This window comes from Falco peregrinus, chromosome 10 (genome assembly GCF_023634155.1).
Source record: "Falco peregrinus isolate bFalPer1 chromosome 10, bFalPer1.pri, whole genome shotgun sequence".
Lineage (NCBI taxonomy): Eukaryota > Metazoa > Chordata > Aves > Falconiformes > Falconidae > Falco > Falco peregrinus.
The window spans coordinates 33,624,455-33,644,266 of record NC_073730.1 but is presented as its reverse complement, the minus strand read 5'-3'; the positions used below and the strand labels follow the sequence as shown (position 1 = coordinate 33,644,266).

The 19,812-nt window shown below is 40.4% G+C and overlaps 1 protein-coding gene across 1 annotated transcript; it reads left to right on the top strand.

Annotated features, from left to right (window-relative positions):
* The first annotated feature begins 1 nt into the window (after position 1).
* Positions 2-19,055, top strand: DNAI4 (dynein axonemal intermediate chain 4). Its single transcript, XM_055815752.1, has 17 exons — positions 2-160; positions 655-817; positions 1,682-1,872; positions 3,913-4,022; positions 4,238-4,394; positions 5,869-6,008; positions 7,188-7,346; positions 7,835-8,029; positions 9,378-9,628; positions 11,008-11,094; positions 12,782-12,933; positions 13,986-14,143; positions 14,342-14,463; positions 15,167-15,265; positions 15,905-16,131; positions 16,953-17,106; positions 18,842-19,055. The coding sequence occupies exons 1-17, from the start codon at positions 126-128 to the stop codon at positions 18,893-18,895; spliced, it is 2,454 nt and encodes an 817-aa protein (XP_055671727.1). The 5' UTR covers positions 2-125; the 3' UTR covers positions 18,896-19,055.
* The last annotated feature ends 757 nt before the right edge of the window (positions 19,056-19,812 follow it).

Here is a 19,812-nt window from a genome sequence, read left to right as displayed (position 1 = left end):
ACCCCCGCGCCGCGGGCCCGGCCTATCGGCGGCGCCATTCTTGGCAGCCAATCCCCGTGCAGCGTCTTCGCGACGCGCTGCCATGGTTACGGCGGGACGCGCTGCCCCGGCTGAGCATCGTCGCCATGCAGGGCGCCGGCCGCGGCCCGCGGCCTCCCCCGTGAGTGGGCGGCGGGGCGGGGGGCCCGGCAGGGTGGGGGGCCGGGCAGCGCTGCCCCGGCTCCAGGCGCGGTGGGCTCCCGCCGGTGTCCCGGTCTGAGCGAGCAGCCGCCGGCAGCGCTGTGGCCCGCCTCGTGCCACCGGCCTCACACGCAGGCCCGGGCTGCATCTCTTACTGCTTTATTGCCACGCCGGTTCCCATTTGTAAGCTTGGCCCAAAAAAAGCAGATACCAGTAAAATGTCTTTTCGGTTTTTACCTTAGAGAAGGCATTGCCCCCACCCCTGTCCCCCTCGCGCTCTGTCACCATTTAACAAAGCCTCCTCAGAAGCTGAACGGACATTTTTGGAAGGAATTACATGATTTCAGGACTATCATCCTGAATGGTTTAAACCTTTTAAACCATTCCCGAAAGTTAAGGGACAAGTAATGTGGTGCTTGTATTTGGTTGTTTGAATTTTGTTGATTGAAACAGAACTTCTACGGCTGATTTCAGGGTAAGGCAAGGATCAGGAGCGAGTTCTGGTAGCCAAAGACGAGCGAGCATCATAAGTGGCATCTATGCAAATAGAACAGCAAGTCGCAGAATCCAGCCCACAACTTCCGATGGCAGAGCTGTGGACAGGGGGTCTCTTGTGGGTAACAAGTACACTGTGCGGGTGAGAAGCCACTTACACTACTACTAAAAAGTTTTAAAAGTGAGTTATTGCTGATGTTAAGGGTTGTCAGAAAGGAACTGGGAGAGGGAGGAGGAAAGAAAAGGCATGTCTGGAGTTGAAGAGCTGTGGAGAAAGGAAATGATCCAAGAGCTTAATCCATTCTTATATGAAGATGATTAGCGTCCAAAAACAATCTGCAAGAATAATAAAAAATGAGTAACAGTTCTCCACCTAATCTGAGAACTACTTGCTTTCAAATCTGTGATACATTGACTGTAGCACCTGTTATGTCTTGACCTAAAAAGCAGAAGATTCCCATAACACAATCCAAGAGTAATTTAAAGACCTTCCTGACCCTTCTTACAATAAAATATTTTGAGCAGCATAATAAAAAAGAAGCAGAATTGTCTACCTTGTTGCTTTTGCAGTACTGTTAATTTGACTAGTTACAGTCAATAAGCAACTCCAGGTAGATGGAATACATAGTTATGGAATAAATAAGCTGAAAAAGACACTAGAGCTGACCAAGAAGGAGAAGCTGGTCTGAGAATGAGAATGGAAAAACATAGTTTTTCCAGATATTTTGCAGCCATTTCTATGAAGAGAGTTCCAAAGAAGTTCCAGGCAAAGGCAACAGCCCTCTCAAGGCTGAGTGCTAAAGGGGAACCAGGTATGCAAAGCCCCTCACCTGGTGTATATTGGGCATCATTTGCAGAGAGGGGTTACCTATCTGTTCTGGCAGGTTCCTGCCTAGATCAGGGTCTTCTTTTTATTCCAGATGAGAAAAAATGTTGCAAGTGTCATCAGTGTGACTTGTTTTGGGAACACAGTGAAACTATTATAATTATTTAAATATTTCTTCAGGTTTTTGATGATGAAGGAAAGGATGTGACACCCCATCCACTCTTCTGTTCAGATCCAAATACTGTTGTACCCAGGCAAGGCAAGCTCTTAGCATCAAGTGCTTACTTTGGGTCCAAAGGATCTGTTTTTCTCTCTTCTTTTTCCATGCATCAGACCCCAGGAGTGAATGCTAGTTTAGGTTCATTCGCAAGGTAAGTCAATACGTCTCCTAAATCATGTCTCACAGGGTACCTACCCTGCAACGGCCACACACCTGCTCTTCAGAGAGGGAGCTGGAATAATGGTGCAGGGCTAATAATGATACGCTGTTGTCAAAATACAGAAACATGCCTGTCAGAGTCGCAATTTAAAATTTGAGGAATACTAACAAAGAGAAGAAATGGAATTTGTCAGTACTCATGGCTGTGTCAGAGCTACTACTGAAGTGCTAACGCATACAGGTGAAAGTAGAGAGCAGCACGCGCCGCTGTGATATTTCTAATTTTACTCAAATTCTCCTTCCTAAAACACATTTTTTTGTGTAACATACCAAAATGGACCATTTTTAGAGGTGGTAATGAGTACCTCACAGTTCAAAAATGCAGACACCCAAACTGCAAGTTATGATAGTACCTATACACACGTACGTGACAAAACACCATCTTAAAGGTAGATGAGGTTGTGTTCTGCTTGTCTGAGCAAGGCTGTACAGCTGACAAGGGGCATTTGCACCTCATTAATATACTCCCTTCAGCTACTTCAGATGCTCTCTGCCTTTCCCAAGCTTGTTTTCTCAAAAACTGGAATATATCAATACCTGCTTAGCTGTGGGTATGGAAAAATGATTTGGAAACAAAAGCCCTGGTTTCACTGAAGAGTTACAAATTTATTTTAAAATATTTTGTCTGGTTTAACGATACTTACTCATTCAGTTCAAATACCAAAATATTGTTAACATAATAAGAATCCTACCAAAATACTGTTAACATAGTAAGAATCCTCTCTTTTAAACTCAAGCAAGTTACCTCTGTGATTGTGTACATCCATTTCAAAAAACGTTCTTATTCAAAACTTATGAACTAAAACTGCTAAAGTACGCATTTCACTACTTACTAGATTTCATTTACAAACTTTCAGTACAGAGGGAATAAAAGTCAATGGACTTGAGCCATTTTATCTTCGGGCTGACAAATGCCATTAAGTCATGCAAAAGAAGGTAAACAACTATTTGTGTTTTAAATGAAAAACAACAAACCGCATCACTTGATCAAATGGTGTGTACACATTCAAATTGTATGGAGAGGAGATGCTATTTATTTAGTCAAAGGCACTAAAAGACAAGTCAGCACTGAAAAAAAATACAAGTTACAGAAAAGTGTTATTTACTGTTTTCTTTGGCAAAGTTAATGCTGTTGTGATTTCTGAGAAGACTGCTCTTTGAGAACTCTCTTTTTGTCCTGTTTCTTAGGCTAGCTATTATAAAGGATAATCCCAGAGGTAGGGATATTAACCAGGCACAAATACACAGAAAAAAATGACTTAAAAATACAAAGTATCTCCTGAAAAATAAACACAACCTTTTTGGAGAGGAGCTCTTCACTTAAAAGACAAAATGAAATTATTTAACTGTAGTTTTAAATACAAATCTTAAAATTTGTCTTTTTCAAATGCCTTTGGTATATTTATAATTGGTCACACTTAGCTTTTGAGGAAGAGAAAATCTGCTGACAAACCCCCCAACTGTACCCAAGTTTTGAGTTTTACTTCTAGTTATTGCAGCTGTCCCCTCTATGAACTTTACCTATTTTTTTAGAAAAGCAAATCCCTTCACATGAGTTTCTTGTGCATTGCAAAGGCATTTCAGCAGACACAAAGCACCAAAAGATCTAAATTCTGGTTGAGAACAGTGATGTATGCAGGTATGTGTTATCATACAGTAGGTAGCCAACACTTCACATTATTATATGCTAAAAATGAATCTGAGAACTCAATAGCTTCTTTTCCATCAACTATTTAATGCCTCAGGATATACTGTCAGAGGAATTCTTCCTTTTTAAGTCTTTTTCAAACCATTTCATTATCTTCTTGCCTAAGCCTTCTGTGACTTCTTTTACAACACGAGCATCACTGTATGTGCTCTTGCAGCCTTCTGTGGTTTATCCTGGTAAATACCACTGCTATTTTTGTAGTGCTTTGCTAACTGACATCTGGACTCTCACATGCTATTTCTGCTTATTTCTTTGTTACTGAAGGACACATGGAAGCAGCAGTACTTCTATATCAAACACATCGACAACTGAGTCCATACTAGATGAAACAGCAGAACCTGGCTCTCAACAAGATGCAACTGTTAGCTTATCTGGTAAAGAACATACACTGTGTAATTATAGATTTAAACTGTTCTTTGGAGCACTGTGATTTGTGAGACACTCCAGTCAGTGGATGTGAGATGCCCAGCACTTCAAAGGAACTCAGTCCCTCACAAGTTTTGGCTCCTGATTATTTCAATACTTTTAATTTGTCTTTTAAATTTAGAGCAGAAAAGGTCTTGCGTGTTAACATCATGTAATTTTTCAGACGTGCAGGTGAGGCAAGAGGAGATAAAAGAAGAACTGACAGAAGCAGACTTAGATAGGAGAGTGGATATTTACCTCACAGAGACGGAAACTATATGGATATTGGATATGCCATCTGTTGTGGTGTCTGTAGAATCTGAAGATGCTGGAAGAGTTCTGTATGTATATTGCCAGTCATGTACGTGCATGTAGTATGCTCAGCACACCCAATCTCTGCTGGTCACAAAGTCCTGAACTGGCTGCTCACACATAGGTTCAGTGTTCTGACTGCTACAGTGCATAATTTCACCTTTGTTTAAAGCCATACTGGGCTCAAGTCTCTGTTTTGCGACAAGACAGCATACAACTCCATCTTGTCGATCAAATTCATACCCTCTTTCACTGATAACTTAAGGCAAATTAGCAAAAGCAAGGGATAGTGACAAGAGAAGAACACACAGGGCCTGGGGGAAAGAGAAGATGGAGAAGCACGGTATACATGAATTACACAATTTAATTTTAATGAAAACAGAAATTGCAGACCTCTGCTTTGATTCTTTGTGTAGCTTCACAGCTAATCATTTATTGATAACATATATATAAACAAACTAGGCAGGCCTTGGCTTCCTCTGAAGCTCTTCACAGTGTTTCTAGCTAGAAGAAACCTCACCCCACCACAAGTGACCTTTCCTGTTCAAATGTTGTGTCTCTCCTTAGTTGCATCTAGTGTATTTCCACTTCAGTGTCTCCTCCCTGGACTACCATGAACTTTGGTAGGGAGTTAACACAGAACACATAGGTTTTTGGCTTACTCCCAGGAGCTGACTGGGACAGAGTACAGCAAAGCTGTCTCCATGATGGATGTCAGACAGATAAACTTGTCACACAGCTTTTGTAGCTGCAGGCCCCAAGGCCTGGGATGCAGTGTACTGCAGCTGGCAAGTCAAACAATTTACCCGAGTGAGTTCTTTTCTGCAAATCTGCACACAAAATTCATGGTAGGACTCCAACCCACACGGTCTGTGAATCACACTGGTGTGATTTTGGAGAAGAAGGAAAAGGACGAGCATCTTATCAACCAGGCTTAGCTGGAGTATGCAGCACATATTGCCAGCTGCATAGGAACAGACAGGGACTCTCCCTGAGCACAGCAAGCAGTTTGTGGAGTGAGGCTGGGCACAATCTATGTCCCCTGCTAGACTACTGAGGCCAAAATAACAGAAAAAAAATCACAGTTCCCACTGACTATTCCTACAGAACCTGAGGGCTGGACAAAATAGAAATGTACTAGTTTTGTTTTTGTTGCTTGGATGCACTGCCTTTCACTCTCAAGTGATGGGAGCTACGTATTTCTGAGCTCCCCTGAATTCTACCAAAGTGCAAAGGTAGTTGGAATGGGGATTTCTGCTGGTGCCTACCTCTACAGGCCATTTCTGGTTTAGAGAAGCATCAAAAGGTCAGAAAGAGCTGCTGAAAGACAATATGGAGAATGAAATAAAATGTAGCAATCAAAAAAACCCTGAGCAGTCAATTGATGATATGAAGCATCCTCTCCTGTTCAACTTGTGGTTAAGCACACTGAGAGGTTGAATGCAAATATTTTTCAGAAGGTCAGTATGCAACTTTTTTTTTGTTTGTTTTTCTCCCTTTGAGGGAGAGGAATAGGATCTACGTTGATACTTGCAAAAATAGACCTGGTAATGATTGCTTTGTACAAAAAATGATGCAAACCATTAATGGAGCTGCAAAGAACAAGGAAGTGCAATGTGACAAAATCATCATGGAAGATAAAGGTAAACTTTCCAAGTACCATATAGGAAAGGGTATTTAATAGGAACAGGCTCTCATTTACTACATTGTAGCCTTGTTAAGTTTGGTTTGTTATTAGATTCAGTTTACTTATTAGATACGTATTTGGGAAAACTCCAGCATACAGCTAGATTGTGGGACCTCAGAAGACTCCCCACGGGCAGGTAGGATACTGAGGAAAGGGTCTTTTTTTCCTTATTCCATCTCTAAACAAGAAAAGATGTTTCCTCAACTTTCATTTCCAGAGCTTTAAGTTCAGATAGGTGAATGTGATTTGTGGCGACCTTTTCGGCCCCTCCTAAAACATGAACATTGGTGCTGACACACTGTACCCATTGCAATGTAACAGTCATTATGCTGTGTCCTGCCTGCCTCAGCACTTTGCAAGCATAGTGTGATACTTAGGAGGCAGAACACCTAATGCTCAACTATGCTCTTGAAATATGAAAGGACACAGTTCCCTTTTCCCCGCCTTTCCAGTGACACTGGTTTCTGTTTCTACTTGCCATAATGCAAAAAAGTGAACCTCTATTAAGAGATTTTAAATCTTGGGGGAAAGCTGAAAATCTTGGCAGTCTCACAAGATAGATTTAATTTTATAAAATATTCAACCCCAATGCTCTGAAATAACTATAGAGGAATATCTAAGTTTTAGATGTGTGTGCTGAGCTTTGCCTCTCTACGGACATCTTTTTTTTGTGTAGGAGGCCAAAGAAAACGATGGGGAATGCTGTTCCAAACATTTTTCCTTTGTGTTTATTAGTGTATGCAAAATGAGTAAAAAAAAAAAAAAGTAAAATAGATATTAATCTGATTTGAAAACATATCTTCCCCTTTTTTGTGTGCCTTGAGCATCAGCAGGGCTGGTTCTAACCCACGTTTGAAAAGCTGAGCACACACAGGCAGGGTTACAGAGCACCGTTTCACGGGGAGATGGCCCTGCTGAAGGGAAGCCACACACCCAGAAGACCCTGACGCAGCTGCTGCAAGCATGCAACAGATGTTGCTACAGCCTTGTCTGACCCTCAGTTGGTTTCAAAGCCCCTCTGCCAAACAGTTGGGAGCGTAGTACAAAAAGGAAATATTTGCTCAACCATATGTAGTCTTTCATAACAATGTACCAAAACACGCGACTTGTATAATAGAGTCTAATTCATTTTTAGGGATGACCGTCACTTCCTGGGACTTGTATGACTCATTTAATGTATTGGAAATAGAACCTAGGTCAAAAGCAGAAGGGAGCAGAGCGACAGCTGGGAAAAGCAGCGAATCTCATACAACTGAAGAGCACGATCAGACTATGCCTGTCTCTTCTGACAGAGGTAACATTTTTCTGGTTTTACATTTCTGCTGTGTTTTCATCCTTCTAAACCATGCATATCACTACATTGTGTGGTGAAAACTATGTGAAGAAAATGCTGGGTCTGGCTGTCTGGCACTTGAAAAAGCATTTTCTAAAGAATCTTGGACAGGTCTGCACTGAGACCTTTTCTGCATGATGCTGCCATAAATCATCTTAAATAAAGATAAATAGTTAATACCAGCGAACTTTGTCATTGACTTGGAATGGTAAAAGCAAAACAGCAATCATGAAAAATTCCTGAAGTATCTCATCATACTGAGTATTTCAGCAATTAAAAAACCTCAAAATTAAAGCAAGAAGAATTAATATTGGAAGTATTTTTTGATGAGGATAGATTCTTCTATGCTTTTTGCAGGTGGAGGAGGAGGAGACTTCTTATCCCCTTGACTTTTACGTGCAAAGTATCATCATGTTAAAGCTGTTTTTTCCCCTATTATCTGTTGTCAGGCAGCACAACTTCTGCTATAATGATTTTGGAAAATGCTGTTCTTGCCAGAATCCATGAAGAGGAGGAATGCCATTCAGAAGCTATATTAACATCAGAAAACTTTCAGCAGGATTTATTTTTCATGGAGAGGATTCTAATGGAGAATATTTTTCAACCCAAACTTGCTGCTTATCGGCAGTTTCCTGTCCTTACAGGTTTGTTTCTTGTTGGCTACCCTGTTTTCAGCACAAGGCTTTGCATGCTATTGAACATCATGGATTTACGACCCTCACTGAATGCCTTTACAGATGACAAGTAATTTAAGAAATAAGACAAAGGAAAGGAGAGTTTATGAGATGTCAACATGAGTGTTGCAGTTTTACACTCACTTTAACAGACATTCCTACCATACTTAGTGCAAGAATTGAATAAATGAGTTCTGAGCTGGCTCATCTCCCCTTATCACCACAGAGACTTCCTGAAAATATTAGCCAAACTTGTTTCCTGACAGTTAAGATACAAATTAATTCTACTGCTTCTCCAACCATTTTTTGTATTGGAATGTCTTTTACAGTTTATTTATTTATTTATTTTATAAGGAAACTGATGGTAAACAGAAGTTTTAGCCTGATAGATTTTCAGTGTCTAAAATAAAGTACATTCATTGCAGACTGTAAGAGGCATTACCTGGACCCAAGTGCTAAGTAATATTTTACCTTTTACAGGAGTTCCAAGTTAACACAGGGATTTAAAAAAACAAGGCAGATTCACACTCCTTTTATTGTATTGTACCTCTTTGTGTCATAGAGAGTTTCAGTTTCTCAGGCAATGAACCTGTTATATTCAGTCACTCTTCGGGAACTAGCTACAGCTGGAGCACGATACCAGCCAGGAGGACTTTTGTTCTGACAATATGGCAGTTACTGTGTTCCTATTTTCTTAACAGTGATCTCAGATCAATTTAAGATTACATTTGCATTACATGCACATTACATGTGTGTTACATGCAAATATGTATACATAAGATTACAATTATGCACATTACATAAAATAAAAGCGTGAGTAAACAAAAAAATACATAGCAAACAGTCTAAAAATGTGCTCTACACATTTTTCCCAAGTAATGAGCAACTTATTACAGCATCATGTAACTTAGCTACAGTGTTACAGCATCAATGCATAAGCGTGGCTCTTTAAAATTTGGCACCTAGTGTGAAAAAAATACCTGTTTAAACAAATTTTTAAGTACAAAAGATTAGAAACTTTCCAGGTGGGGAGTGGACATAAGTTCCTAACTTGTTGCTGCATAGCGGAATCCACTCATTAAACACCTGGGGCACAGCTGGCTCACAACAGCCTGATCCAGCCATCTTCTGTGTCCCTATATCAACATTTTAGCCACAGTTTTAGAAGTTAGGATGTCTAAATTCCTCAACCCTTCACTTCATATTTTTTTTCTGCAAAATAGTTGCTGAAAGGTCACATTTTTCTTCTGATGTGAATGATTGGAGTTAGATAAGTGAAATGTTACTACTCAGGCTCTACGATATTTGTGTATTTTAGATCCTGACATTACACCAGACACTGGTGGTACAGTAGCAGCTGTGAAAGTAGCAAAACCGGAAGAGCAGGACAAGGAAAACAAAGATAAGGAAAAGCAAAGGGAAGCATTAATTGACCCATCAATTCTGTCAAATCTGAATAAAACCCCAGAAGAAATTGTACCTCCCAGGCTGGAATGGCTGTGGTCATATGCATGTGAATTAACTAACGGTCACAGTGTGAGCAGTATGGCTTGGAGCAAAGTAAACCCAGTGAGTTAACAAATCACTTCTTCTAAGCTGTTTACAAAATGGTATAAGCAATTGTTGGTAGTAATAAACTCCTGATTTTTATGTATTTTGTTGGGAGGGATCTCTGAGCAATGGATCCATCCCTACAGTCAGGCAGGTTGTCTTTGCATCCCGCCCTCTGTATTTTGTCCTTCCATGTAACAATATTGTTGCATTATTCTACAGGCTGGATAGCCACACTAGGCTTTTCCTACAAATGTACCACAACAGCTTTAATCAGTCCAGAATTTAATTTAATTGGGCCAATTCACCAATGTCAGTCACCTGAACAATAATGTTAAGATAATAGATTTGGTCTGTTATAGAACTGGAAATTGAAATTTAAACCACTACTACTAAACTTTATCACCATTGATGAAATTTATCCATCATGTTTAGATACCACATCTTGGTTTCTAATAGTAGTCTCCCAAGAAAGCAGCATTCATCAAACTTTAAGGGTAAGATGCATAATAACAGGCACAAATTTCTGAGCAGCTGGCCCAAGTTTATTTAATTCAGTTTCAGTGGAGGTGAGAATGACTCAGACACCTCTACTTTCAGAGTAATGTAAGGCTCAGTTTTTCCAACGGAGCTCTCGTATGGCCACGAGAAAAATACTGAATGGAAGGTAAAAAGCAAGGGAGGATGAGAAACATAAAACCAGTAACATTGCTCTAAGGGGAAAAAAAAAAAGAGAGAAAACAAAGACTACTTCATACTGTTAGTACACCAGATCCCCAGCTATTATAAAGTTGGACACATTTCCAGACTTCAGCTTTAGAATTATAGGGCAAACAAATACTTACTTTTAAAGTGTTAGTTTCACAAACTACTTGTTGTTTGTAGGAAAAAAAATTAATGGAGTTGCAGACTAAAGTCTTGCCGCTGTTTCTTACTTCTGCTTATGGAAAGGAATGAACAGGATTGGACCATTGGACCCCACTGTAGAGAGCTAAAAGCTAGGAGTTTGAGGTGGTCACTGAAGCTCCTTTTTCAGCTAACGTTGAGAGAGAAAAGTAGAAGTATTACTGTGTATTCCATTAAAAACTGCACATTAAAATATGGTTATAGAATAATTTGTATTGATCTCTGGAAAGGGACATATGTTTATGATGGCCAGAGAGGGGTCATTGCAAACACACTGACAATGACTATGAATGCATTTTTAGTTGAACCAGTTTCCAATATTCTAGAAATTCTGTTCTTCTTGTGTGTCATTCTACTCACATATGACACAAGCATTATTTTTCCAGACTTTGCACTGAGAGTCACTATTAACTGAAAGTTGTCTTTTAGAAATATACTACTGAACTTCAAGTTAAACTGAGATACATATATCTGTTAATCTGTGCTTTTAGGATCTTTTAGCTGTTGGTTACGGGGCGTTTAATTTTAAAGAACAGAAGAAAGGCTTGGCTTGCTGTTGGTCATTGAAGAACCCCATGGTAATGAGCTGCCCGTTGGTTTTCTTTTTTTTTCTTCAGTGTATTTTTCTGCTTTATTTATTTCCCTCTTCCTGTTTCCAAAAGCAAGACCTAGCCAGTAAGGCTGAATTTTCTAGCCCAAACCACACATTTCAGGAAAACAGATTCCAGCCACCATACCTAGCGATGTGCTCAAATCTTGACCCAAAGAAAGTGCCTGTAGGAAGCAGTTTAGTTTCTGTGCCTATTGGTCCTCTCGATTAACACTTCCAACAGAGGTGCTGACTATGCTGGTGGTTTGGTAACACAGACATGTGTTGACAGGGACTACACTCATTGCACACAGGCCATCAAACAACTAGGAGATGGTTACAACTCTCAGGTAGTACCAGGCTATGCTAGGCAACTTAGCAATGCAGACCTCTGCATCCCATTTCCAATCCCTAGAGTGACCTACCCAAGTCCATAAATCTGTTTCATTATTACTGTGGGTAGACCCAGGTGCGTAGAAATTATTTTCTAGACTGGAAAAGTATTGAGCACATCAAATGTGAAAATAAATTAATTTACCATTTGTTTCTCAAAATCTATAGACAATTTGTTCAATACTTCCTAACTCTCATTACAGAGAATATCTGTTTTAAATTTAAGGATTATCCTTTCCAATGCATTTTCTGTTGCACCATGAAATTCTGTTAGGCTGAAGGAAAAACAACAACAACAAAAAGTATTATCTAATCCAACCTCTCATAATATGGTCAAAAAGACAGTAGATTTCACAGATGTAATATTTACATCTTTACATACCCACCTGAAAGGTGATCCTTTTCAAAGGAGCCATTTTTTCAAAAAGTCTTGGAAATCTCGGTTCCAAAGTGACATGGTAAAAACCATCTGATTGCCATCGACTTACACAACTTCAGTTTGGTTTGGTCTACAATTTCACTTGGCCAAACTTGTGTATTAAGACTGATTTAAATCACAGAGTCAAATCTTTAATGTGTATTTATCAAGTCAGTAACAGTCAAATACTCCTGTGATTCCCTGATGTCACCAAGTCCCTAACATTAAGAAATATGACCTGGCATGCACGCTGAAATACAGTTATTTGCAAACACACACTCTACCACTTCCCATTTTGAGAGCTCAGTACAGTGACTTCAGGGATTCGATCTCATAACAGAGCTGAATCAGTTCTTTGGTTACATGGAGAAATTGCATGAAAATAGCAGTTTACAGGTTACCTGAAATATGTTAGATTGCATTTTATCTTCAGCTAAGTTTCTGTAATTGGAAAGGTACTTACTTTCATACTAAGAGATAGAAAACAACTGGACAAATTTTCCAAAATGCCAAGTTTGTTTTAAAAAGAAAGAAAACAAATCAAACAGAAGTCTCACACTGTACTCATATAGCTGAATCTTGGAGAATGGGATTTTTAGGTATTTGGTTTAGAGTAGGCCCATTAACTTATATTACAGTGTCATATTTCTGCATAGTCTTTATTTTTCCTAATTTTATCAGTTGCAGCAAGTAATAAACTGAACCATGTAGAATACAGTACCTAATTTCTGTCCAGAAGTAGTTACTATGGTCATCAGCACTTGAATCTTCCAGCAGAGCCTCGCAAATTAGTATGTAGTGTTGAGAAGACCAAGGTAAGTTAAGAAACTAACTTAAAACATTCTTGTATTTTTCTACTGGTCAGTGGCCAGAGCGTGTTTTCCAGTGTGAGCATGGTGTTACTGCTTTGAATTTTTCTACGGCAAGCCCAAACCTTTTAGCCATTGGCACGTACGATGGTTCTGTTGCAATCTATAACGTACAGAGTTGTAGTGATGCCGCATTTTTGGACACCAGGTAAGGCTATGATTTCTCATCTCCTCCCACCTTGGTCATGTCTTAGCAAATAACAAATAAAAGAATATCCACAACTAAGGAGCTGAGGGAATAGTAGGAGTCTTGATAAGCAAGGCTTGTGAATGCTCAGGGACGTTGCACAATTTTTTCATTTCCAATTTCTGTCAGTGTCTTCCAGTTTTGACTGGAAATGCCTAGATAAACCATACTCTCAAATATGAGAAATTTTTGGAGCAAAACTGCAAACACAAAGACTTATGATAGTCCACAAATGCCTGGAAGGGCCGGAGTGGGCCAGCGTGACTTTTCCCATTCACCTATTCACACCAATACAGCCAAATCCTCAGATGCTGCCATCCTCTGCACTGCCAACATTCTGTATTCTTATTTCTGCCGATAAATGCTTACATTAACACCACGGGTCCTTATTTGGGGTTTGAAACTCCCTGCCATTGTTGGTGCACATACAAAGTGAATTCCCCATGTTTGAAAGATGAAACAAATGAGTACTATGCTCTGACTTTTTAAGAAAATGCAGCAAGTTACCACCACATATCATTTTATACTCCATGTATTAACATAACCCCAGACAATGCATCTGTAGGGGAGACCAGCAGTAGCTTTTGGTGTTTTCTCACCAATTCCACTTGACAAAAAAGTCAAGACCATCAGAAAAGGTGAGGGAAAAGCAGGAATTAAGAAGAAAATAAGAGAGGGTGACCAGGGAGACATTTACCTTAAGGGCAGCTCCCCGGGTCTAGGGCATTGTCCTACAAGGTGCAGACTGATTTCATGACTCCAGGTATCAATGAAAAGTGTGTCAGCACATAAACACTGCTGAAACAAAATATCAAACATGTTTGATAAAAGAAAAAAAAAAAATTCCTGGAGAACAAAGCCAATGTTCAGATTTCTTTTTTTTTTTTTAGAGACAAGCTAAACAACATTTTTGTTGTAAGACTTGATGTTCATTACAAAGTGGAAGGTTAATTATTTTTCAAATAGATTGTCTTGTCTTTGTTCGTATTTATCATGTGCATCTTTTGTCCCAGTGAATCCTCAAATAAACATACAGGTCCTGTATGGCAACTGAGGTGGGTGAAACAGGACAGAGGTGCAACAGGAGATGGCAAGAAAGAGAGATTAATCTGTATCTCAGCAGATGGCCGAATAACTGAGTGGCTTATACAGAAAAGACTGGATTGCACTGGTAAGCATTTTCCCCTGCAGCTTCTCTGCAGAGGGATAATACCTGAAATTGCAATTGCTTCATTTTATTTCAGGTGACATTCTTTATACTAGTTACATGCACAAAATATTTAAGAGCTGTTGAGCACTCCAAAGAAGCAGGAGTTATTTATAGCACTGTCACATACCTGTTTGACAAAAAATCCTGCTATTTGCACAGATCTCATGAAAATAAAGCGAACAGAAAGTGAGAAGAAAAAATTACCAGGTGAGAAAGAAAGGAAAAGCGAAGTTCTGATATCTCAACATGCAGCTGGAATGTGCTTTGACTTCCATCCAAAGGTAGGCTCAGAAAGTCCACCCTGGCTAAAGTATTATCCAGGCAAACTATGCAGCAGGGGTGAGATCCTCAGCTGGAGCTACTTTAGTATACACTACCCTGGGGTTTGGCACTGGTATTTAAAGCATATTTAGTTCTGAAACAAATTGCTTCTTATCCAATAACAGTTTTACCCTAAATTGATGATATGGTAAGCCATGCAAGTAACACCCATACGTGAAAAACTTTATCATTTCAGCCACGTTACTCACACTTGCTTGGGCCAGATCCGAGGGTAGCTTTCCTCTGTGTGTCCGTCAAATCAGTGAGAATTTGTTCAGCATCTCCCAAGGGTAGAGCTTAGATGTTTGTGCCTCTCCTCTTTATCCAGCTGGATATTTTGTCCACCGAGCCTTTGAAGAATTCATGTCTTTGCCCGTGTGGATTGCAGAAAGTCTGAGATTTTCAGGAGTCAAAAATCACAGCATATGTTCTGCGTAGATGGAGAAAACACACACAGCAAATCTGATCCATTCTGGCACCACTGTATCACTGCACATACACCTCTGCAGCACACATGCAAGCAGCCCAATGCACAACATTCTGGCAACTCCACCTTAGCTCTTCAGGGGACTGTCACTGACAAACTCATCCAGTCCTTTACAGATTTTTAGTTGAGTGATAAATAGATTAATTCAACTTAGACTACTTCTGCCTTTCTTTCAGGATACTAATTTTTATCTTGCTGGAACAGAAGAGGGTCTTATCCACCAGTGTTCTTGTTCATACAATGAGCAATTTCTAAAGACATACAGAGGCCATAAGGTGAGTGATACATAGAAGAAGTAATGACAGCAGGAACTGTTCAATTCAGTTCACAAATGTAATAGTTTCTTTGCTTATATTTACTAAAGAGGACATCTGCAACAAAAGAAACCTCAACTTCTTTTCCTATATTAGGAAGGAATTCCCATAGCATGAAGCATCACAGCCTTACAGGATTACTTTCTACATAAAAAGGATATTTTTTTTTAGGTAATTTATTAAAACTTGTACTACAAACTGTTTTCAAGCTTTAGTCCTGGCTTTATTTTAAGAAAACAATCAGTAATTTTGCCCTGCAAACCACAGTTAAATAGTGTTACCTCTGAGAGAAAGGTGGCAGAACTTTCACAGCACCTCTTGTTTTGAAAGTCTCTGCCTCATCCATGAAGCTGCCATTTCAGCATAAGCTGCTCCTAACAACATGTGGAGGGACAAAATCAGCTGAATGCTTTTTACTCCTAAGATCTTATCACATCTCTGCTAATTTTCTGTGGGTAGACAACACATAATGCTGGTGTTGCTATTAAGGTCATAGGACAGTCCGGGATTTCCACGAAAGGTCACTATTAAAAACCATTCTGTGAGGCTGTAGTTCCAGAATAACACAAAGATGTTTTTTCTTTCTTCTCAAACACCAAGGGTCCTGTGTACAAAGTCGCCTGGAATCCATTCAGCAGTGACATGTTCCTAAGCTGCTCTGCAGACTGGAGCATTATTTTATGGCACCAGGATTCACAGATGCCCATTTTAACTTTCAGTTCCACCACTGCTTTTGTTCATGACATTATGTGGTCTCCAAAATCAGCCTTCATATTTGCAGCAGTGAATGAAAGCAGAGCAGAAGTCTGGGATCTTAGTGTCAGCATGTAAGTAACTACCTATTCTCAAAGAAGATTCTGAAACTTAACAGCACAAAGGCTACACATTATTGCCTAATCTGTATTGTTATCAGATCATGACAACTCCATGCCATTTGCTTGCTTAGTTACTGAAAGTATTGCATTTTGAAATTCTCATTTTGTAAAAGCAGATGGTAGTTACCAGAGCATTGTGATTATAAGAGGAGGAGCTGGATGCCTCATGGTATAGATAAAGGGCAAAACTGCCTTTTTTCTACAGAAATCATACATTCTACCACTGCCTTAGTAAAAAGGGAAAATAATAAAAGTGAGCTACTTTGGAACTTTTATAAAGATAAGATGGCCAGAAGTTCAGATACCTCTCATGTTTTCCCAGTACTGTAAAGTAGGTGCCCATTGCACGAGCAGCTGAGTCAGTCGGTGGCCTGGTACTGCTGATCTGCACTATTTAATAGTAATGACAGCACGAAGCCCACAGTGGAGTAGAAGGCCCACCAAATCTTGTGGTAGCAAAAAGGAAATTATTCATATAATAAAAATATTAACAACCATACATATTAGGCAATAGGGTAGATTTCAGGCAACCAGGGTATCTTAGTTAATAGTAAGTAGCTGGGATTTTTGTTCTGGTAGAGACCAAACAAAACACAGCCTCACTTCTTAGTTTCTGAGTTAATCTAGAACATAAAAAGTAAAAGATGCAACCTTTATCAGGCCTGCATTACTGCTAGACTCTACACGATAGTAAATGCAAATTTACCTATTAATTTAATTTACTCAGGCAAATGCAATGTTACCTATTAGTTCTTGCCTCCGCTGGGTCGCAGCTTGAACCCCGTGATCTCTTACTCTGCCAGCCCAGGAGTGAAGTTCACATCTGCACTCTTTGCTAAGAATGCCAACTGCCTTCTCGTAGGAGACAGTAAAGGAGAAGTTGGTGTGTTTGAGCTGCAGAACCTGGCTGATCCCACCAGTAATAAGGTAACTGCATGCCTGTCTGGTACTTCATTCCTCAGAAAGGGGCTTCTGTTAAAGATCTAGCTAATAAATATTGCAATAGGTGGAATCAGACATAATTCTAGAACCAGGTTAAAACCTGAGGCGGTTCCTGCTCTTTTGCATGCCATACCACTAGAAACTTCAGGTGTCACTTGATGGCAAATGCAGAGGCTGGCCACAGGTGGGTTTGGGAGGGATCCTCGGGGCAAGGGCAGGAAGGTGGAGCTTCCTCTGAAGCCAGTCTGCAGGTGGCTGCATTTGGCAGAATGCCCTTGCCTGCTGACAGTGCAGGGACGACGTGCCCTCTCCTGGCCACCACCAAGATAGTCTCGCTTTGTTGGTGTCAGCAAACCCGTTAGCCCTTTGGCCTTCACTCTTTCAGAAGCCACTACTTATCCTGGTGAGGCCTTTTCTGTCCTAGATGACATGTGAGCATCTGACTTGCTTTACAACTAGGTTCCTTTCCCATCGTACCATTGCATAGATTCCACGTCAGCAGCAGGGTAAGAGCTGACTGATGTCAACTTGATGTCAACTGTGAATCCCTGCTGTTCACTTTTGCATAAACAAGGGCTAATTGAGGCTCAAAGCCCCACTGGACCCTCCCTGCCTGGTCCATGCTACAAAATTCTGATGTCACCCCGTGTACTCCAGCCCCAGGTGGATCCCTCCTTCTGGGATCTACCTGCAGGTGGCCGGCAGCCCCGGGCTGCACCTCTCCCTTCATCTTTTCAGCTTTGGCTGACTTGGGTTCCCAATCTGTCAAGTGGGACTGTCACTTTCTAAAATTTCTTCAGAGTTAGATGGTGCAAAACGCTAAACTTCAGCTGGAGAGAACAAAAATGCTGATATTAGACTAACCTTCTTTCTTAGGGTATTAAGGATTAATAATTCACAACTGTCAGCGTTGCATTTAGAAACTCTGGTAATTACCAGCCTCATTTGCCAAGTGCTGTAAATCACAGAGCAGAAAGATATTTCCCCTAAAAACTAAAAGTGAGGCCATTGCTATTAAACTTAGAAAATAAAATTGGTGGGGACTTTTCCTACAAACCACCATGAAACAACACAACCCCTCTTCTGAGCAGAGAAGTTCCTCAGTTAGTAAGGGTATAGGGATCATTTTCTGGGTATGTCACCGGAACAGGACTAAAAATATCAGTGCTCAATTTCACCGACTTTGGGCACATGGTTCCTGAGTCTCAGAGCCTCACCAGCCAGAGGCAGCCCCGCCTTCCAGAATCATCCATTGCTTTCACTCCCTTTTCTGATAACAGCAAGGCCTTCCTAGGCTTAGGTATGTAGGAGGCTCAGCACAACAGGGTATACACTACAACTAACGCTAAAGGGAGATAAGTACTTCAGGGGCAATCACATCTAAGTACAGCTACCATACAGATATCATCTTGAAAATTAATTTCCTTTATAAGCAAGATACACATTCATATACCACTTAAGTACAATGCTACAAATGCAATCCAAACAGGTCTGGGAAAAAGTGCTATTTTCAAGGAGCCCTGTCATGTCAGAAGAAAGCACAGTATCAGCAGAATTCTGAAGAATCAGTAGACATAATACAAAGTACCTTTGCCTGCTTTCTGGATGACTATTGCACAAGCAATCCTGTTCTCAGTTCGTAAATAGGAATTTTGGATCACTGCACGTCTTATACTGCAATTGCCCTGTCATACAGCTCTTTTTTCCTCTTGTTTTACAGGCTGATACCTTACATGACATAATTGGTCCTGCTAAGCTCTTGAGCAGTAGCTAAATGATACCCCTTCTCAGCTGGTAAACAGCAAGAAATATTTACTGTATGTAGTATTAACAGAAACTGTTATTCTTTTTCAATCATTAAAATCTCTCTTTGAAACCATATTGGGTAGAAACGTCTTTCAAATGCTCCAAGTTTTCCTCTGGAAGTCCCCCTTATTAGACAAACAGCATTAATACACAGGTGACCTTCCCTATAATGCAGATAAGGTAACAGAAAGGTCTCTCTAGTATTTTCTCCTTGGGATTTTTTGCCTTGGGTTTTGTTTTTTTTTTTTTCTCCAAGGTCTTTCCTCCTTGTGTTACTCAAAAAGCAAAAATGCCAAAATCACCTCCTGTCCAAGCCACTCCATAGTACAGCCTGAGTCATTACCAGATGCAGTCTGCATTTTCCCCGTGAAATCACGCAGTAAATGAATGGACTTTTCATGAGATCTGTCTTGTCCATCATCCCATAAACCACTGTTGAGAGTGAATACTCAGCTCTGAGTGGTGTCAGGTGCTCCTGTGAGCTGCAGATCATCCCACACCAGGCAAAAGTAGAGACCAACTTTTTCAACCTCTGACAGATTAGGATAATGTAAATTTGTGGTTTAAATTCACTCTATTCCACACTGACGCTTTTCTGAAAGCTCCTCGCACAAGGTAACAGTGTGGTCCTGGAGCAAGGATTGACTTTCGCAGCTCTGGAAGCCAGATCTGTGGTTTTTGGGAGTCCATCACCTCTCCTAGCCCACCCCCAGCAGCAGGAGAGCCAAAAGCTGCTGGGAACACAGCTCAGGCCTGTGTTGCTGTTGGAAGCAGGTGGCATTCAGCTGTCTGGGCTGTCTTTTTCGGGGGACAGTTCTGAAGAAACAGAAAAAAGCACCCAGCAAGCCACCAGCTGGACTGTGGTGTCTCGGAGGATGTTCAGAG

Bases quoted from the DNA above. Each gene is read 5' to 3' on its own strand.
- DNAI4 (XM_055815752.1), top strand. From the start codon at position 126: ATGCAGGGCGCCGGCCGCGGCCCGCGGCCTCCCCC. The intron at 9,629-11,007 runs GTGAGTTAACAA...CTGTGCTTTTAG, and splicing joins CTTGGAGCAAAGTAAACCCA to GATCTTTTAGCTGTTGGTTA. The intron at 12,934-13,985 runs GTAAGGCTATGA...CTTTTGTCCCAG, and splicing joins GCCGCATTTTTGGACACCAG to TGAATCCTCAAATAAACATA.